The sequence below is a fragment of the Petaurus breviceps genome, unplaced genomic scaffold, assembly GCF_028583685.1.
Source record: "Petaurus breviceps papuanus isolate PSGF00001 unplaced genomic scaffold, PetGlider_PUasm1.0 174, whole genome shotgun sequence".
NCBI classification, from domain to species: domain Eukaryota; kingdom Metazoa; phylum Chordata; class Mammalia; order Diprotodontia; family Petauridae; genus Petaurus; species Petaurus breviceps.
Window position 1 is genome coordinate 46,369,854 of NW_027185761.1, and position 22,598 is coordinate 46,392,451.

At 38.3% G+C, this 22,598-nt stretch overlaps 1 protein-coding gene across 2 annotated transcripts in view; it reads left to right on the top strand.

Moving 5' to 3' along the window:
- Positions 1 to 22,598, top strand: part of SUCLG2 (succinate-CoA ligase GDP-forming subunit beta) — a 332,626-nt gene that overhangs the window by 161,568 nt on the left and 148,460 nt on the right. For both annotated transcript variants that reach the window (XM_069084157.1, XM_069084158.1), the window contains exons 6-7: positions 3,884 to 3,973; positions 9,686 to 9,782. In XM_069084157.1, the coding sequence (XP_068940258.1) occupies positions 3,884 to 3,973; positions 9,686 to 9,782 (187 nt within the window). The remainder of the gene's footprint in view (positions 1 to 3,883; positions 3,974 to 9,685; positions 9,783 to 22,598) is intronic.

Below are 22,598 nucleotides of genomic sequence, written 5' to 3' on the forward strand. Positions count from 1 at the left end.
TATTCATATGCCCATATACCCTCATATATAGACACATATATGTATATATATATATATATTTATATTCCTTTCAACTATTGAGAAAAGTTTCATAAATTATAATTATTGTTTTTCCATGTAGGAATGTAAATAGTTCAACTTTGCTAAGTTCCTTATGATTTCTTTTCCTTGTTTACCTTCTCATGCTTGTCTTGCTTCTTGTATCTGAATGTCAAATTTTCTATTCAACTCTGGTTTTTTCATCAAGAATGCTTGAAAGTCCTCTATTCCACTGTATGACCATATTTTCCCCTGAAACATGATACTCAGTTTTGCTGGGTAGGTAACTCTTGGTTTTAATCCCAGCTCCTTTGACCTCCAGAATATCATATTCCAAGCCCTTCGATCCCTCAGTGTAAAAGCTGCCAGATCCTGGGTTATCTTGATTGTGTTTCCACAATATTTAAATTTTTTCTTCCTGGCTGCTTGTAATATTCTCTCCTTAATCTGGGAATGCTGGGGCCTGGCTATAATATTCCTAGGAGTTTTCTTTTTGGGATCTTTTTCAGGAGGTGATCAGTGGATTCTTTCAACCTCTATTTTGTCCTCTGGTTCTAAAGCATCAGGGAAGTTTTCTTTGAGAACTTCCTGGAGAATGATTTCTAGATTCTTACTTTGATCATGGCTTTCATGTAGTCCAATAATTTTTAAATTATCTCTCCTGGATCTGTTTTCCAGGTCAGTGGTTTTTCCCATGAGATATTTCACATTGCCTTCTATTCTCTCACTTGTTTGGATCTGTTTAATAGCATCTTGATTTCTCATAAAGTCATTAGCTTCCATTTGCTCCAATATAATTCTGAAGGAATGATTCTCCTCATTGAGCTTTTGAGATTCTTTTTCCATCTGGCAAATTCGGCTTTTTAAGGCATTCTTCTCCTCATTGCCTTTTTGAGCCTCTTTTGCCATTTGAGTTAGTCTGTTTTTTAAGGTGTTATTTTCCTCAGTCAGGCTGTTGACTCTTATTTTGTAATTTTCTTGCATCATTCTCATTTCTCTTCCCAATTTTTCCTCCACTTCTCTTATCTGCTTCTTAAGGTCCTCTATGGCCTGTAACCATCTGGTATTTTCCTTTGAAGCTTTTGGTGCAGGAGTTCTGACTTCACTGTCTTCCTCCTGTTCCATGCTTTTTTCCTTTTTATCCCCAAAATAGGAGTGTAATGTTGGAATCTTCTGTCTGCTTTCTTTCTTTTGCTTGGTCATGTCACCCCTCAGTCACTTGACCCCTGGGCTTTTTGCCACAGTAGGACTCTGCCACCAGACAGGGGAGCTTTTGTCCCAAATGCTGGGGTTTTCTAAGCTGCCGGAGGTATTAGTTGGGTGCCCTCTCTGAGGCCTCCACACGCTCTGGCAAGCTGGACACACACCCCAGGACCTCCACACTAGACTGCAATCCAGATCCAAGCAGGTTAAAGCAAGAGCGATTACCCCTCAGACTGTTGCTTGGTCCCCCTACACTCTGCAGGCCAGGAGCTGAAGCTGCCATATGACACTGGCTGGCTCTGCTGTCTCTCAGTGCATTCCCACTTACTGGGTCCCAAAGTCCACAGTGCACTGACCTCTCACTTTGTCCTTCGTATGTATGTGTTGATAAATCTGGAAACAGCCACAACTGCTGCTGATCTGGAGTCCCTGGGCTGGTCAGGCCTGCCCTGGGGCTAAATCCTTAGGTGTGCCTGGGCTGGGCTCCCAGAGCACTGCACTGTCTGATTCCTGCTGGCCTGCCGGGCTGTCCTCAGCAGCAAGTTAGCTTCTCTGTGTCGTTTTGTGGGTTCTGCAGCTCCAGAGTTTGTTTAGAGTCTCCTTTTACATGGATTGGGGAAGGTGGAAGCCAGAGCCCAGCGGAGGTCCTGCTTCTACTCCACCATCTTGACTCCACCCCCCCCCCCAACTTCTCCTCTTTTCATGGATGACTTCCACTGTGGAATATCAGGAAATAGAATTCTCTGTTGTTACTGAATCTTTTGTAACATACTCTCCCAGAGTCTAGGGGTGGCACATCAGACTATCTATGATTTTTATTTCTTCCAATATCATAGATATTAATGTGGAATGATTACTTTGATTAGCCCCAAAATCTAGCATCATTTCACTTTAGCAGCTAGGTTTTTCTTGTTCAACAATTTAAATCTTTGAATGTTGAAATAAGCATGAAGACAAATGAAGAACATGTTAGCTCTTATATTTTGCACGAAGAAAGAGTTTTCCAGAAAATGTCCGGATAATGGAGGCCCTCCATCTTTTTATATCATATCTTACCTCAGTTATGATTTGATTCACAAGTCTCCAACTATTTCACTTTTTTCATTTCAGATATCCTATTGTTTACTCCTATGGTGGTATTGCTTCTACTTTTCTCTGTCTTGATCTTCACCCATATATTGTCCATCATATTCCCCTTCTTATTTCTAGATCTCTCAAAATTAAATATTTTTTCATGTGCAATGTCATTTTACTCTGTAAAATCTCTGCCGCACACACATACGCACACACACTCATACACACAAAAACACATGCATTTTTTCATTTGCAAATCTTGCATTTTTTAAATAAAAGGTTTTCATTCTAGAAAACTGGTCTATTTCCAAAGCCAGTTTTCAGTTCTGGATTTTATTGTACCATTTCTCAATGGTACTCACAAACGTAAATTTGCCTGTGTACATTACATGACTAGTCCATCCTCTTTGGTAGCCATACTTTATGCCTTGGGCATGTGCATATAGCCATAAGGTCATGGGTTCTGTTGTTGAATTCTTTCTTGGATTCTTCTTTCTCCTTTTTTATCCTTAACATACTTATTTAGTTCTTTCAGGCTTGCAAAACTAATTTGATCCTCACTACAAACTGGTGAGTAGGTCCTATTATTTTTGCCATTTTTCAAATAGGGAAACTGAATCTAGAATATATTATTGACTTGTCAGGGGTCATGCGGTTAGTGTGAGACAAAACTTGAACTCACTTTTTCCCTACTCGAGGTCCAAAGCATCAGCCCAGATGCCTATTAGCTGCCTGTCTTTCTTGGATTCTAACTCCTGTGTTTGTGTGGACTTTTTTTATCACTATTTTTCTCCTTATCCTGTAGTTGTTCTTCATTATGGTACTTTGGTTGATGAATGCACAGAAGCAGTTTTCTCCCCTGTCCCTCCCTTTTCAGTTTATTCCTCTCATGATCAGATCTGTAAGACTGGAGGCAAAAGTACTTTCACAAATATTTCCCATTGAACCTAACAACCTCAGAAAATAAAATAAAGACTTAATAAGCTGATATCCATAATACCTTTGCAGTTAATCAGGGGGCAAAATTTAAGCTGTTCATTTACTATAGGAATGAGTGGAATAATGGATGAGAAAGGTGGCTTACATTCTTTGGAAGAATAACACCATATAAATCTAAGATCACATTAACAGTCCATGATGATGATAATTATTATGTTTAAATATTAAAGTAATGTTTAACCTATGTAGGAGAAGTGCTAAACTTAGCAGCAACATTGGGCAGGAGAACTATGCTTTGGAAGCTTTCCAAGAGATGTCATAAAAATTAACTGACTAAATATTCGTCAATGCCATCTGTATGGTAATTAAAAGTGAAAACGGGTGTCATAGTGTCTTGTCAGCATGCCACCCTGAAGAATTATATAGTTTTGGGGAGGACTGTTTCATAGATGGTATGGTAATTAAAACATACCCTATAGGCAACTCCAATAGCACCACTCAGAGAATTTTGGCAAATGGCCAGACTTTAATTACCAATTTGCAGATATATACTGAGTGCTTTTCTTTTGAAGCTGTAAATCTTTCCAACTGAATGACTTAATTCTGTTTATTCATTCCATTCTAATAGGAGGAAATTGATATATTTGAAGGACTAAAGGAGAGCCAGGCACAAAGGATGGCGGAAAATTTAGGCTTCCATGGTACCCTGAAAACTCAGGTATGGTAGAACAATATGGTTACAATGAGTGCAGTTGATTTCTGATAACACTGATAATTAGTTGGTCAGTTTTGGTTAATTAATTCACTTGATCTTGAACTATCCAACACAACCGCACCCAAAGAATGCATAGTGTTTACATTCATCTGAATAGGATATGATGAAGACAATGTTTCTTTTCTTCCTATTGAATTGATATTACGAATCTATAAAATCTACATAGGTTTTAAAAAAATAATATTATTAAGTACTCTTCCTCTGTTGTTGTTAGGAGATAGGGAACAATTGTCTATCTCTAGTAGTTAAGTTAATTTGGAACACAGGAAATCCACACAGTTTGTTAATTTACATCACTAATGGACATTTTAGATCAGCATTTATGTTATATACCTTATTTATATTTATTTTTTTTAAATCTCTTGCAATGGGGCGGCCAGGTAGCACAGCATGTAAGAGCACCTGCCCCAGAGTCAGGATGACCTGGGATCGAATCTGGGCTCAGACACTTAGCACCCACCCAGAAACACCTGGCCATGTAACCTTGAGCAAGTTACTTAATCCCAATTGCTTAGGGGTGACCAGGTGGCTCAGTGAGTAAGAGCACCTGCCCCAGAGTCAGGATGACCTGGGATCGAATCCGGGCTCTGATACTTAGCACCACACCTAGAAATAATTGGCCGTGTAACCTTGAGCAAGTTACTTAACCCCGATTGCTTAAAAAAAAAAATCTCTTGCAATCTTTCAGTTTAGTGAAAAATATAAAATTTGCTTCATTTGTTGGTCAGTACATAAATGATGTCCAGCACTGTACTAGGTGCTGTATGGGTATTGCTTTGGAATAAAGTTATACATTCTATAGCTACTAAATGATATAGAAAAAATTAAGTATCTAACTGATAATTAGAGATTGGCTTGAGCTAAAGTATTTGCCAGAGATACGTGAATAATTCTGTGATTTACTCTCAAGTCTAAATAACTCTCTACTAAACATTTTTCTCACAACTCTTGAGGTAGGTAGGGCAGGCATACTTATTTCCATTTTACAGATGAAGAAAGTAAGTTTCAGCGATGGTAAATGGTTTGCCAGAAATGGTGACAAAGCTAATATGTATCAGAGTTGGGGTTCGACCATAGTTCCCCTGGCTCCAAGTTCACTGCAGAAGGAAGGGGGCGTCCAGGAATAAGGATTTGAAGGATGAAAAGAACCTGAAAGGGAGGAAGGAAGGTGTTCCAGGCAAAGTTCAGAGCACATGTTAAGGTAAGGAGGTAGGAATGAGTGAGCTATGTCATGGAGCTAGGAGAATAGAACAATCTAGGTCTTGTCCAGACTCTTGTTAATGCCCTGATATTCAGATCCATGCCCCTCTCAGTCCCTTCCCCCGAGTGTCTGTTTTCTGATGTGAGAACCACTATTCCATTCATATGATCTCTCCTTCAGGGCTCTGTAATCATCCCCATGTGTGCTGATGCCCTGCTATCAAAAAGAAATTGGGGGGCTGGTACCATGTGACCTCTGACCTGGAAGTGTTAGGGACATGAGTACTACTACTGCTGCTGCCAATGATAATAGCATTTTTACAGCTCTAATAGACTTCCAAATTTAAAAGGACTTTTTATATGTCATCTTATTTGATCTTGTGATGTTGATGCTGTTATTATCCCTATTTTACAGCTGAGAAAATTGAGGCTTAGAGAAGATTCATGTTTTGCTAGAATGTTAAGGCTAGTAAGTACTTAAGGCAAGATTTAAACTGAGGCCTTCCCGAATCCAAGTTCAATACCCTCTTCATTGTGCCACCTTGCTACCTATGAGGCCATAGCAAGAGGACAAAAGGTGAACACGCATTTATTAAGCACCTTCTCTGTGCCAGACACTGGGCTGAGAACTTTACAGATACCTCACGGATCCTTACAACCACCCTATGAGGGCAGTGCCATTATTATTCTCATTTTACAGTTGAGGAAACTGAGGTAGACAAAGGTTAAGTGATTTGCCTAGTAACTTATGCAAGGTCACACAAGTAGCAAGTGTCTTCGGCCAAATTTGAACTCAAGTCTTCCTGCCTCTACCTAGCTACCTCACGCCAGCTTCCACTGAGCTCTAGTAATCACTTGTGCAAAATTTACACAATGAAGCCCCAGCCTAGGGGCAACCCCACTGTCCCAGGAATCTGTTCCTAGACAAATCACCCCAGTACTACTACCCCCTCTCACAGTCTCCACGTAGCTGCATTGCTCTCTGCTGGTCTTTTTCTCTTGTCACAGGCTCATGCTAGATTCCTTTACCTCATTAGTCTCTTCCTGCTCTCTGAATCATCAATCAATCAGTCAACCAATAGTATTTTATTGGACACCTGCTTTGTCACAGAGACCTAAAGGCAGTATCTCCCATTGCCACACCAAGTAGGAATCATCAGAATTAAGTAAATGTGTTGAAGCTCCTGAAGCCTAGGGAGTAATTATCAATTACAGGCAGCTGAGAGCTATCTTCACCTCACATGTACAGCTGATACCCCCAGAATCAAGCACACGCTTTCTAAAAACCTTTAATCAAACTGAAGATGGGATCAAAAGGCTTCAGTTTGTATTGCGGCTTGGTCATTTACTTAGCTGTATGATCTTAGACAAGTAATTTCTCCTCATTGAATCTCAGTTTCTTCCAGTATTAAATGGTGGAGATGATATTTGAACTTGTGTCTTTCGGACACAGGTGCCTCCCTTTTTTTCCCCTCCTTCATGCATGCACATTTGAATGCATGTATACACATATACATACATGGATATGTACAATATAGACACATATTAGTTTGGTGTAATGCTATTACCTATATGCTCTGTTGGAGATTATATATATATATACACACACATATATATATATATAGCTTTTAAATTCTTTTCATAACTCTAATTTGACTTTTTAGCCTTCCCAATCAAAAAAGCTTGCCATTTTGAATGGAAAATTACACAATATGTTTCCCAGATTATGATTCAATTCCATAAATATTTGTTAAGAAAAAAGTAAAAGTCAGGAAAGGCTCTGGTAGAACTGGCATTTTGGCCTTCTGTACTGACTTCTCAATTATCAGCTACATTATTAATTCCTGAAAACATATGTTATAGTAAATTAGCAACATGTGCCTGCAGAATTTAGGCAAATGAAGGATTTGAGGGGTCAAGGCAATACAAGACCACCCAACTCCCCTGAGGGCTGTTCACACATATGGTTATCTTTGAAAGAGCCCTTCATTTCAGTGGGATACAAACATGCTGTATAAGTGGGTTTGCAGTCTCTTTTTTAAGAGCATGCTTGTGAAGTGTTTAAGAAACTTTCCTACTCAGAAGCAAGTTTGTGAACCCCAAGAGTGCTGCTTTTATGTTTGACCCCAAAGATATTGTAAAAAAGTCTCTCTGTCTCTCTGTCTCTCTGTCTCTCTCTCTCTCTGTTTCTCTAACTCCATCTATCCATCTATATATGGATATCTTTCTGTGTATATATATATATATATATATATGTCTATCCATGTATCTGTCTATACATCTCTCTATTGATATAAATATAAAGCATGGTGATATTCACTATGTTCCAGCATTTTTTTTATTTGACAATCATCAGAAATCACAAAATGCCTTGTTAAAGTGCCCTGCTAATGTGGGAATACAATTCAACAAACATTTATTGAATAGCTATGATTTTCAGAGCAAAAAGATAGTCCCAAAGGTAAAAAGTTCAATGAGCCCAGTCCCTTTTCTCATGAAGTTTACAATTTAGTAGCACATTCAGTGATGTCAGCTTATGAAACTATTTCAGTGGAGAAAGCACTCTCTCCCTAAAATCAGAGTTCAAATTCCACTTTTGATGCTTAGTACTTGTGTGATCTTGGGTGAGTTTTCCCCACCCCCACTTTACACCTCCATTTCCTGAGGAAAATCAATGAATGAATTGAAATAGATGGCATTGAATGTGCCTTCCCATTCTAGAGCTATGATCACCTGATCTCTAAAATGAATGCTTTGGACTGAATAGACTGTTAGGCCCCTCTTACTCCAGGTCTATTCTTCTACTAGTAGTTTACATCAAGTTTTTAGGCCTGAAATTTGTAAATAATAAGTTCTATTGACAATAAGACATCAATTTAAACAAAACATATGTTCTCCTTTGTGAAGAAAATAAATAAGGCCCAATGATTTTAAATTTGATGAGATTTTGGAATATTTTCCTAAAGTTTCTTAGGTCTTATAAATGCATGTGGTAAATGCCATCTCTAGCAGTGTTTCTAATAATAAATGTCCAGAGTTGGAAAGGACTTTGGTAGCCAGTGGGTGCCCTCCCAAGAATCCTCTCTACACCATGGTCAATGTGAGGCCATCCAACTTTTGCCTGAAGATCTCTAAGGAGAGGGAAACCATTGTCTCCTGAGGCATCCCATTTCACTTGTGGATGGTTCTAATTGTGGTTCCTTACATTGAGCCTAAATGTGGCTGCCTCTAAAGTTTCCACCCACTACTGGTGCCCTCTGGGGCCAAGCAGAAAAGGCACAATCCTCCTCGATGAGTTCTTTAGGTATTTCAAACCATCTGTGCCCCTCCTCTACCTGCCACGTCTCAGGTCTTCTCTTTTCCAAAGAGAAAATCCCTTCCTTTAACTAATCCTCATGCATCAGGAGGAGGAAAAGGAACTAAGCATGACAGCCAGGTCCCTGCTTTCTTAACAACAAAATCAGAACTCATAGAATGAATGACTTGGTTATGCAACCATCTAGTCCTTTACCTTACAGGAAAGGAATGTTTGCCCAGGACTAGGAATGTAGCTGGCACAGACTCCAATGACTTCCATTACCTCCTGCTTTCATGTCAAAGCCGCAGGTTGGGAAGTCTGGATGGCCAGTCCTGACAACTAGTTGTGATCCTCTCTAAGGACCAAGAGAACAGCACAGGGGAAGGAAGGAGGCAAAGAGAGCACTCCAATGTCCGTGAGCATGAAAAGATGTCACAAATATAGTTCTGCAAGCCAAGCATCTTGTTCAATTTCATCATAGACTTTGAACTCATTAACATAGTTGGGGGTCAGAGTATGGGGAAGGTAAAGTGGCTCCCAGCAGCCTTTGGATAGACTTCTGTATAGCTGTCACTGACGAGCTGCTTTTTCAGCTTCATTTGGATAGAATGGGAAAATTCCCAGGGCTCTTCCTTTCCTTCCTAATAAGAACTTCTAATAAACATTAGATAATTGATTTCATTTTGTCTTCACATGTTATGGGTTGGGATTGATGAGCTTAATCACTGTGGCTTTTTATATAAAAATATTATTTTGATGCCAGCATACTAGAGAAAACACAGTCATTATAAACTCTGAAAATCATGTTTACCTTTGCTCGAATTGAGCTTGTTTACATTAGTGATTAAAGCTCATACTGTGGCATAATCCAGTTAATAGAACATGATCATTTACACAAAGCTTAATAGCACTCTTCGACTATGGTGAAAACATTGTGTTTTTTATAGTGGTCTGGCCTCATTTTTGATGGAAGTTTTGATAATCCCTCTTAATAAATAGCATTTGATAGTGAAATTGTTATTCTGATTTTTGTCCCTCCAGATAACCTTACATAGAACAGAGATGTAACTTTCTATTTTTAATGTTTCATTACCATAGCAAAATGCATTTTCTTTCACTTTTTGAGGGCTAACTCCATCTCACTTGATCACATTTAGGCTGCAGATCAAATTAAGAAGCTGTATAATCTCTTCCTGAAAATTGATGCTACTCAGGTTGAAGTGAATCCCTTTGGTGAGACTCCAGAAGGACAAGGTAAAAAATTAGAGAAAACAAATGAATGTATTCAAATTCTTTATTTATGCAAGCCATAAATTAAATTGCATGGAAGACTGTAGCAAAAGCTTTGCATTAATTTAATTTTGTAATTTAATTTCTGTCATAGTCACAAATACTCCCATGATGGAATTTAACATTTCAATACTTTTGGTTTGTTAGCATCCAAATACCAAGCATTGGAGCAATTGCTTGAATTACTTGGAAACATCATCCTTTTCTCTCTTCCTCTAGACATTTGTTATGACACAAATGTAGTTGAGAACCAGGAAGGGCTGCACTGTAGCTCTTGTCTGTCAAACCTAGTTTTTCTAAATATTTTGGTTTTGGAGACTAAGTCTCTCTAATCTTATCCAGGCTGGAAATGCAGTGGTCACCCATGGGCTTAATCCCAGTACTGCAGGTATGGAAGCCTTGACCTGAGATTCTAACCTAGGTCATTTTCCTTCTTAGGTATCCCAATGACCGTTAGTGCCTGAGTGCCATATTGGTTCCAGACTTAGTGAAGATCTCTAATTGCCTTAGGCCATTTCATTTCAGAATTCCCCAGCTCTAATGATATACTAACAGTAGCCTCCTTGACAGGAAGGATTACACCCATGTGGTACCATGCCCAGCTTATCCAAAGATTCTTATCTGTCCTCAGTCAAGATTTTGTCCTACAGCCTCCTGGACATTGAGGGTGGCACCTCCAGGGCCCAAGGGATTAGCCAGAATATTTTCTGCATGTGATTATAGATGTTGACTTGAAAAAGGTACTTTCAAAGTCATATAGTCAAACTCTTTATTGCATGATAAGACCAAGAAGGGTGAAGTGATTTGCTGAAAGTCACGTAGGTCATAAATGGGAGTGCTTGGGATTCAAATTCATATCATGGGATTCCAAGTTCACTGCCTTGTTTTTCTTTAGTACTCTTCTGCTTCCTCTTAATCAATCAGTCAGCACTCATTCAGTGCCTATTATGTGCTAGCCACTATGCCAAGGTTACCATGACTTAGACATCAAATTGAGTATAAATCTTTTTCTTCTACTTTTTTAGGCATTTTTGGATGATAAATTTATTATGGCCAGGACTTTCTTTTTTAACTTTTACTCTTCCTCTTAAGTTTCTTTCTGTTCAACAAATTTTGAATTTGTTCTTGTATTCCCAGTGTGTAGAACAGTGTCTAGGACATCATTCTTAATAAATTCTTAATAAATATTCTTAATAAATTTAAGTTCTTAAAAATAAGTTCTTAATAAATATTCCTTGATTGATTCTTTATGTTCCTTAAATACATAACCTACTGTCCGACAATGACTATTTATTATTTGTAACTGCTGCCCCATTCTAATTTGTAAAAAAAAAATTGTCAATTAGCAAAGACTGGCTATCTATCATACAAAAATGTTGAGCTAGAGACATTCATGGTAGTGTGGCTAAATGGGAAAACCTAACTCTCTGTCACCTCAAATGAATAATAACAAGAAAACATACTATAATAACAATACTAATGTCAAAACAAAACAACCACAGTCCCCCAAAAATTGAGGAAAGGAAAAAAGACCCTCCCATTTCTGTGGTGAAGTCCTCTGAGAACCAGAGACAACAAAGAGAGGAGGAAAAAAAACATCACGATGAATGTTTACAGAATAAAAGTCAGAAACCAAGAGGAAGAAATCAAACTTCAAGACAAATAGAGCAAGAGCCCGCAGTGTGCTTCAGATCTTCTACAACTATTAAAACAGTAACTCTCCCTTTTCTTAGGCATCCCTATATATTTATATAAATCTATGTGTGTGTGTATGTATGGAGATACATATATTATATATACATAGAGAGAGTTATCTGTATATATAAATATATAATATATAAATAAATATGTATTTTTATATATTATATATATGTGTGTGTATATATATAGCAAGGGGAAATAGTTTTCAGTCCAAAGTTTTCTGTGTTGTAAAACTGAACATACCCCATCATGAGAAAAAATGATTCTTCTATGATACTCTGAATTTTTGCTCTTTCCTGCTAAAGAAAGAAGAGCTAGGCAGGGCCTTTGACATACAAGTGGACAAAACAAGGAAAATTTGAAATCAGTTTTGTTGATATATGTATACTGAAATATTATAAAAATAAAAGAAAAAAACATTTTGAGGTATCTGTGGCATGATCAGATGCAGGGAATGAATTTTTGGATTTTCTGAACGTGAAACAAATGAAAAATGAGGCTAATCAAGAGTATTATTACTACTGGCTTATATTACTACCATTTAGTGGAGGAATTTGGCAAGAGTGGCTATGCCCCTACTTGGATATTCAGGGAAGCATCAACATCTGGGTTTTTTAAAGCCGGGGGGGGGGGGCTCTAAACGGCTGCCCAGAGTCTCATCTGGTCAAATCACACAACACTTCTCAAAGTGAGCCCCCCAAAACGAAGTCTCACATCAGGGATTATAGAGCCCTCTCCTGGGTCAGAGAATGTAACACCTGTAATGGGAAGGTAAATTTTTAAGATCTTCCCTGCCCCTAGGTTAAAGTGCATCTGGAGCCTGGGGTGGGAGGCTTGTTTTTCAGTAGATACTTTTTGATGGGCCAGTGGGTCCAAAAGGTTGTTACATTCTCTGAGCCAGGAGAAGGCTATATAAGCCCTGATGTGAGGCTTTGTTTTGGGGCTCACTTTGAGAAGTGTTCTGTGATTTGATCAGATGAAACTCAGGAAAGCTGTTGTCCAGAGCCCCCCGGCTTTGAAACCCAGATGTTGTTTGGTATGGATGTAATGGTTGGACAGTTTGGAAAACTGTCTACTTGATCTGTTTCTCTATCTTGATAATTCTGTCTGTATACTTTGAAGTTTGGGGTGCTGACCTCTTTCCCCTGAACTAGGTAAACGATACATATTTGACTGATTAAAGTAAGCTTGTTAACCCATTTTGAGTTGCTTTCCTTTAACAAAGCAGATCCAAGAGCCTGTGTTGGCAGCAAACCCTGAGGACGCTTGGGGTGCTTGCTGCTACACAACCCTGTTGACCCACTGCCTAATCACAAAGCACCAAGGTGTTCGCATTCCTGAAAAACAAGTCTCCCACCACAGGCTCCAGGTGCACTTATCCTAGGGGCAGGGAAGATCTTAAAAATTTACATTCCTCTGCATAACTGTGGAGTGTTCTTGATACCAAAGGAAAAGACCAAGGGTCTCCAGATTGATTAGAGGTAGTAGTTTAATCAATCATTATGACTACTCACAAAACAGGCCAACCAGGCTGCTGCAGGTGTATCCCCCCAAAAGAACCCCAAAAATCTCTGTGGTAATTATAGAAAACAGACAAAGGGAGGAGGAGTTACAGAATGTATAACTACTGATTGGTGGATATTTTGAGTTTTCTTCTTACCGTGTTTCCCCGATAATAAGACCTATCCCGAAAATAAGCCCTCCCCTTACTGTGTAAGATTCCTCTAAAATAAGCCCTCCCCCGAAAATAAGCCCTATTGAGATTGCTACTGTAGTGAAGGTGATCCCCTGCGCTACACGCTACATTATGAACCCCCTCCCCCCCTCCCCCTGGTGAAACGCACGCCGCACTCCGAGCTGCATCCAAGCAGAGCTACAGCAGTGAGCGCGTCATCCTGTTCTTCCCCAGTGATTTGCTTATTGAATAAAGGTACATTTTTTTGTTCACATTTACCTGTTTATTAAAATTGCTGTCAATGTTCATTAACATAAGGCCTCCCCTGAAAATAAGCCCTCTGGTGTTTTTCTGTCCAAAAAAATTAATAAGACAGTGTCTTATTATTGGGGAAACATGGTAGTAATAAGCTTGGGTGTTAAGTCAATGTTATGCCCAAACATAAGTTTGTGTATTAATTATGTACCAGGGTCATATGGGTCATGATATACTTGCTGTGGCTTTCATAGGTCAAACTATCTAAATTTTGACTCAGTGTCTAAATTATGTAGTATGTAAATTATAATTTTTTTTTAAAGCAATCGGGGTTAATTAACTTGCTCAAGGTTACACGACCAGGTGTTTCTGGGTGGGTGCTAAGCGTCTGAGCCCAGGATTCGATCTCCAGGTCATCCCAATACTGGAGCTGGTGCTCTTACTCGCTGTGCTACCTGGCCGCCCCAGTAAATTATAATTTTTTGACAGGTTACCAGGTTCAGGCTTCTACCTTTCACAGAATTTAAATTTTTATGATTTTATACTTATTACTGTATTTTATAACTTTTCCCCAATGGATAGCCCACACTCCTCTAAAGTAACTAATATTTGAGGGGAGAGGAGATGTGTTCCAATAACTACAATATGAATTGGAATGTGGCAAATATATGGGAGAGGTACAGAATACTGTAAGAGAGTTAAGGAAGAAGAGACTTCTGCTGATGAAAAATAAGGGGTGTTTCATGGAGGAGATATCACCTGACATAGATATTGAAGAATATAAGGTTCTAACAGGTAGTGAAGGGAGGAGAATACTTGAGTCATAAAAGATTACATAAGTCAAGACAAAGATATTGGAATATATAATACTTATATGGCTGTAACCGACAATATGTGAAACGGGGGGTAATAACATGAGAAAAGACTTGGGGAACATAGATTGTGGAAGATTTTGAATTCAGCTAAAAAAACTTTAATGATATTCATATTTGGAAAAGCCCAAGAAGAATAGTTGGTTTTGTATTTTGTTGCTCAGAAAAGTTTCCCAGAACATTGCATCTAGTACATCATCCTCTTCCTTTCACAAATATCATTGATAGAAGTTCATTATTTGAAACAATTGCCATGCTTGTGATGGTTCTGGGGAAGTGTCTTCCAGTAAAGTTGTGTTTAAGATCCCTCGACAGCAGAAACCAATAACACTTTGTGGAGATTTCTATTTATTTTTTATTTGGGGTAAATATTCATTATCTGAATGCAAATTAAATCTAAACAAAAAAGAAGAGAATTCCAGTATTACAATTTAGACAAATCCTTGTATAAACGTGCCCAATTCCCTTTAAAAGAATCAAATTATCATTATAAAAATTAACAAACCCTATGTATTTCTTTAGCCTCAAATTTGGAAAATCTGCATCAAAAAGAACATATGTATATGTCTTATTCTACTCTTCTTCACATACTAAATTGTAAGCTCCCTGAGGGAAGGACCTATAAATTCTGAATAGATTTGTTGAATTGGATAAAGGCCTGATTTCCCCAGATGTTAATGCTCATACAATCGTCCTTCCTCCAGTTTCTCTATTTTGCAGACATCTCATAAGAAGCACCATGGCCTACTGGATAGATAGCTAGCATCAAAACCAGTACCACTGGTGTCAAGTCCAACTTTTGACCCCTTCCTAACTATGTGATCTGGGAAGGTTACTTAGCCTTTTAAGTGCTCTAGATAACTCTCTAAAATGCTGAACTACAGAGAAGGCACTGCCCTACATTGGTTGAGGGAATTTCTTCCCAGGAGTCCCCTATGCCAATGAGCTCAAAGATCCATTCTCTATCCCTATAGAATTTATATGTACTTATCTTTGTGCATTTTGTTTCTCCTTAGGCAGATAGAAGCTCCTTGAAGGCAGGGACTGGTTTGTTCATGTATTGTTTTCCTAGCAGTATGCCTGGCACATAGGAGATGATGAATTAATATTTGTTTAATTGAATTGAAGACTATTATGCTGTTTTTTTCAGATCTTTAGCAATTCAACAAAACCTGTGGTAGGAAAATAGTGAAAACAGCAAAACTCCCAATGCCTATGTGACATTCTAATGATTTACCATTTTAAAATATTAAGAGTAAAATGCTTTGTTCCTATCATGAGTATGTTAGGGCATAATATATCAAAAGATAACTCAAGTGTGATTTTTAAAAAAATAAAATTATCCATAGCTATTAATTTGTTCATTGTACCATAAAAGTCCAGCTATTGAATTATAATCACAATTAAATGGATGTGTTGGTTTATAACTCTAATGAACAATAGTGAAGTTAAACCAAATTAGGAAAGTAGTGATTAATGACTGAATGTATAAATTTGTCATCATCTTCAGGACACTAACCATTCTCAAGGGAATATTTTACTTAGTAACTGCAACAAATATCCATTTCAACTTAGCAAAGTGAACAGCTCCCATTGAGAATTTTTGTTTCCCAGTGAATGTTTCCATTCGTATTAGTAATTAGGAAGCATGTGACCTTTGGCAGCTCATCTTTGAGTTTGTTGGTTTGGGGATTAGTTTTTACATAAGAATTTTGAAAGATATTTTGAATCCTTCCTGCCCTTTCTACTCATGCCCCTCCCATCACCCCACTCCCACCTCTATCCATCTTCACTAGAAGCAACTGTTTTAGCACAGAATCTATTTGGATTTGTGTTATGTTAGGTTATGTTGATTCTTTTTTTAGAATCACAGATTCTCTGATTCAGAAGGGATCTAAGAGGTCATTTTGCTCAATCCCCTGCTTTGTATGTGAATGATTTTTGTAGAAAAAATTATATAATTCATGGAAAATCACTGGGCAAATCTTTCAGCTGTTCCAGCACTTGACAACTTCTGGAGAGCATCTCCCCACACTGCCACACCTTTCTTTCAGTTTGTTATTCAGTCTGTACAAATATAAACTAGTGAGTGTAGCTGAGTGTCAGGGCCAACAAGACAGTATATCAGAAAGAGGTGCAAAGTCTGCTTCTGATGTTGATGACCTGTGTCACCTTGAGCAAGTGGCCTCAGCTCTCTGACCTCAGGATCCTCATCTGTAAGATGAAAGGGTGGGCTAGATGACCTCCAAGGACTGTTCTAGCTCTAGATCTCTGATCCTCTGAATGGCTAAGACACCAGGCCACTTGCCTGGCTGGGGATAATGCTTCCGTTATACAGGGAGAACTGCACTTCCAGGCACTGGTTTCAAATCCTTCTCCTATCATTCATCCGTGTTAGCATGGGTCACTCACTTCCCATCTATGACCTGAAGCATCCTTATATGTAAGATGAGCCACACAAAATAAAGAATAGGAGTTGATATTTGCACAGAGCTTACAACTACAAACCTTACCAAACATGTGCTCTCATGAGATCCCTCCAAAACCCCATCAGGCAGGTCATGGTCAGAGAGCTAAAGGAAATGTCAGAAAACATCTCTAGTGCAGCCTCATTTTATAGATAAAGAAACTCAGGATCAAGGATGGCATGTGAGTGACCCAAGTTCACTCAAGCAAATGGCAATATAAGGATTTGAACCCAGGCCCTGTGGACCCAGAGCTAGTGCTCAGTCCACTGTGCTATTTTGCCTTTAAGTCAGCTAAGTGGGACAGTGGATAAAGAGCTGAACTTGGGGTCAAGAAGGACTGGGTTCAAATCCACCTTCAGATACTTATTAGCTCTGGAACTCTGGGCAAATCATTGAACTTCTGTCAGCCTCATCCATAAAATGAAGGTAATAATAGCACCTACAGTATTGCTAACATGATATTCAGAGCACCAATGGATGATATAGTTCTGTGTAACAGACTCTCCATATATAAGACAGAAGCAAAACATTTATTCAGACACCAAAACTTAATCCCCAAACTAGAAAGCCAAATCCATAATAGCAACAAAGAAGTTAATACACCATAGCACAGCAGAGAGTCACACCATCCTTTAGCCTTTCCACAAACCAATACTCACAAACCTAGCTGCCACAATAGGGGGAAAACAAACACTCAAAGCCTAGCTCTCTCCTTGGGTACATCCTCTCCTCCCTCCCTTCTAACTTCTCTGACTCCCAGCTTCCTCCCAGCTCTGCTCTGCTTTCCTGCTCCACCCATTCAGAAAGCTTCTCCCACCACAGGCTTCATGTGATTACATTCAGCCTGTTAGGGGACAAGGAAGATCTTCAAATTACTATTACCATTACACCTACTTTCCATGGCTATCACGAAGATAAAATGCAATCATATTTGTATTGCAAGCCTATAAGCACTATATAAATATTACAAATTATGATCACCATTATTATTATTATATATTTCCCATCCAGACTCAAGGCATACAATGAGACATTGCTATCTAAAATGCATACTACTTATTTGGGCAGCTGGGTAGTACAGTGGCTAGGTCATTAGAAATGGAGTCAGAAAGACCTGAGTTCAAAGATACTTATCGGTTGTGTGACCTTGGGAAAAATCACATAGTCTCAGTTTCTCCAACTGTAAAATGGGAGTGATAATAGTATCTACCTGGCAGGATTGTTGTGAAAATCAAATGAGATATTTGTAAAGTGCTTAGCACAGTGCTTGAAACATAATAAGTGATATAACAATGCTTATTACCTTCTCTTCCCCTTCTATCATACTCTAAAGCACCATCCTGGCATGGAGATGATTCTGAGTTACGTAAATTAAGTGCATATCCTTGTAAGCTCTGACCTATTCTACTAACACTCCCTATCCCAGATCTGAGTACAAGTCTGATGATAATCTGTATCTATCCACTGAAAAACAGACTATCTCAGTTTGGCAAAATTTGTTCTTCATTCATTCATTCATTCATTCATTCATTCACTTCTGTGCATGACCACTATTGAAGATATGTACTAAGGTGTGGATGGATATGATTTTCATCTATGAAGGAATTTCATCTATAAAGGAATCCTAGAGCTAAAAAGAGGAATCATGACATACTGGTCATTGAGAATAACTAAGAAAATTATTCTCTTTCATGTTTTTTGGATTACTTCTCAGTATTTCTGTGTCACACATTCTGAATAGGAGGAATGGGGATTGAACCGAGAGTTCATCAGGACAGGAACCTATTAGGTCAGCAAGAATTTATTAAGCACCTGTTGTTGGCCTGGCATTATGCTAAGGGCTAAGGATACAAGAAAAGTGAAAACAGTCCCTGGCCCCAGAGAACTCACAGTCTACTGGATATCTTGGTGATGAACTTCCTCAGCCAACTTGTCTATATCTTCTTAGCAATTGAGTCTTAGAGTTGCCTGTAGGGCAGTGAGGCCTTAAGTGACATGTCCAGGGCTTCATTGTCAATATGAATAAAGAAGTAAGGCTTGAACCAGGACCTTCCTAGTTATGTGGCCTGCTCTTTGCCCATTAGGCTATGCTGCTTCTCATAAGAAGTAGGTCTTGTTATAAAGTGGAATTTCAAAAGGAGAGCATTAATCTTGGATAGGACATGGCACAGGGCCTTTCTTGCTTTCACAAAGTTCCTGGAATCTTGAGGGTGATATTGGATTCTATTTCATTTCTTTCTCTCTCTAGCCAGTGGTTTTCACAGCTCTACCCTTTTTTTTCTTGATATCTAAGACTCCCTTCATCAATTGGAACCCAGTCTCCTCTGATGTGTTTGATAGCTAAGACCCAATTTCAAACAATGGGCCTTTGGCCAAGCTTCTTTGGAAACGAAACTTGGCTGATTCAAAGTTAATCAGCAAATCGGTTTCAACTCCTTAAAATTCATTTCCCTAAATAACTGCACTGTTGCTTGATGTTTGCGGGAAGCCATGTTTTTGGTGGGTGTTTGCTTTTTTTTCCTCTTACGTAAAAACCAAATTTCCAAGAATATTTTCAGCTCCCTCCTGTGTCTGTCTATTTTCACATCTATAAGAGAATTTTCAGAAAATTACACAAATGCTGGAACACTGGCATTGGAAGGAGGATGGGAGGAGGGAAAGAATAATTTGAAAGTGTCCAGATTTCATTGTTTTTCTTGGCAGTGTACCTTTGAATGGCATATTATAATTATTTATCACAAATCAAATGTGCTATACAGTTTGAAGACAATTTTTGCTTCAAATTAATTGTGATAGGACTACATAATCATGTTTTGTTTAATGTTTCATTTTTATATGAGTTTCTTTTCTTAAATGCATTTTCCCTAGCTTAATTCTGAAGCACATTCAATTAAGCTTTGCAGGTCAAAGGCCACCAGCTGTCAGTCATGTTCTTTATCAAGGCAGTTGAATTAGCATGCCACTAACCAAAAATTACAAAACTCCCCATGAGCACAAGCACCAAGGCTTTCTTTGATATTTGTTCAGAAGGAAAATTCATTTGTCCAATCTATCAAGCATGTAACAATACCCTTTTGATGGCGAAAATTGTTTTATAAATATTAATGGGTGTTTTTTCCCTAGTACTTTGTACTAGGTATGGCCTTTGCAACATATGAATTTTCTGTAGAAGTAATGTGAAAATGAAAATTTGCATGTCTTAGCTGAGATCCATACCTCCTCAAGTGCCTTCTATGACAGTTGCTGGTTGTCTTATTAAATGAGAAAATTTGAATGATGGAATATATTTGATTGGTTCATTGTTGACCATTCATTGTTTGATTGATGAGTTGTGTCCTAATCTCCATGATCCCATTTGGGGTTTTCTTTACAAAGAGAGTGGAGGGGTTTGCAGTTTCTTTTTCCAGCTCATTGTACAAATGAGGAACTGAAGCAAATGGGTGAAATGACTAACCCAGGGTCACACAGCTAGTAAATTCCTGAGACAGGATTTCAACTCAGGTCCTCCTGACTCTAGGGTCAGCACACTGTCCACTGTACTATCTTGCTGTCCTTGTTAACTATAGGATCACAGATTTAAATCCAGAAGCAAACTTAGAGGCCATAGAGTCCAAAGCTTTCTTGGCAGAATTTGAACAAAGGTCTTCCTGACTCCAGATCTAGCACTCCTTTACTCTGTAACAGGACTTGCCTTGACACAGGAATTGATCAATTTTCTTTCAAAAAAAAATTCTTGTATTTTTTCTATTTAAAATTCTTAACAATACCACCCCTGATGTTGAAATTTATAACAAAGAAAAATCCCTAAGCAAGCCTTCTTGATAAAGGACTTCAACTTTCCACAACCTTTATATTGTCATTAAAAAGTAGATTTTAGATGATCTCTTAAAAATAAATTGATACACTTTCTAAATTGTATTTTTAAGCAGGATATTGGAAGTATGCTTAATATACCGTATATTAAAAGGAAAGGGTCACATAAAAGTAATACACTATATGTGTCCAATCCACTTTTTAGGAGGAAATTAAACACTTTTTTTGATCTGCATTTGCTTTTTTTCAGGCCGGTAGAACATGAGTTTCTGAAAGCATTGTGTTGTTTACCTCACTAGAATGGCACCAGTGAGTCTAGTGTCAAGGGACTGAACGCTTAGTGATTGAACAGTTTGCTTCCTTTCTGTTTCTGGACAAGGACTGGCCCTACACCACTAGGTAGTTCTGTAGCATCTAGACTGGGTCTAGAGTCTTGAAGAACTGAGTTAAAATATGACCTCAGACCAGGTATGTGACCCCGGGAAAGTAATTTAACTTCTGTCTGCTTCATTTCCTCATCTGTAGAATGAAGATATTAATAACTACTATCTTCTATGTTTGTTGTGAGGATAAAATGATATATTCGTAAATTGCAAAATAAATATTAGCTATTAACACCATTATTGTCACTATACGAAACCAGAGGTAGGTAGCTGCCTAAATGATGTGATTTGAAGGCTACTTAAGCTTCTCTCAGCCTTGTCCAAATAACATTTTTTCCATCAACTTACCACTGTGGGGATAATTTAGTAGTTTGTAGCTTACCCTATTTATTATTCATGCAACAAGGAACTATTAAGCACTTGCTGTATTCCAGACACTCTTCTAGGAGCTAGGCTTACAAAGACAAAACCAAAATATTTCCTGCCCTCAAGAAGCATGCATTGTGAGATAGATGCTTAGGGGAAGGTGAAGAGAGTTCTACAAAAAAGTAGGGGGCATATTCCCTACCCATAAGTGACTTAGGGGATACGTGGTACCACTGAAGGAGTTCGGGGCAGCACAAATCAGGAAATTTGGAGGGTATCTTTTTGGGAAGGATAATAATTTTGCTTTTTGACATGTTGGGTTGTGATACCTTTAGACTTTTCAAGGCAAGGAAGATTAAGTATTTGGGACAATATATGAGTCTATTGAGTGGGATGATTCCAGAAGGCTTCAAATAGGAAGCAAGATTTGAGTTGGACCTGAAGATAAATATAGAACTATTCTTGGCTTAGAAAAGTAGGAAAGGGAGATTGAAGAAGAGGTCTGCTAAAGGAGGAAAACATCCATTGTGTCAAAGGGCCTTTTTTCCTTGCTCACCTGAAATGATTAACCTAACTTTCTTCACAGGGTTCTTAAAATTTATTAGTTGGGGACTTCCTTAGGCTTTCAGGGGATTTTGATTCAGGAAAGTAGACAGAATAACACAGTCAACCAAGAAGCATACATTAAGTACTTAGAGCATGCCAGGCAGGTACTGTGTCAGAAGACCTGAGTTTTAATCCTACCTCTGATGGTTGCTACCTGTGTGAACTTGGGGCCTGAACTCACTTAGCTTCCCTGGGCCTCAACTTCCTCATCTGTAAAATGAGAGATCTCTCTAAAGCTTTTTATAGCTCTACATTTGGGATGTGTGTGTATGTATTTAGCATTTAGTTAAAGTCATATAATCAATCAAATACATAGCCGTGACTTTTTACTTATATTGAAATAATTCTTTTCTCCTTTCTCCTCTGCACAAAGACTATAAAGGATAATGATTTCATTGAGATTCAGGGATCTTTGTGGAGTTCAGTTGAACTGAACTCTTATTATTGTTATATAATAAGATTTTCTTAAAATAAGTAGGAAAAGACTAGAAAATATTTTACTGCCTAACTTCCTAGATTAACCAATAGCCAATATCTGTTAGTTTTTAGGTTAATCTTAATTTGTTTTTCTTGGTGCTCTCTCTGTCTCTCTGGCTCTCTCTCTCTCTCTCTCTCTCTCTCTCTCTCTCTCTCTCTCTCTC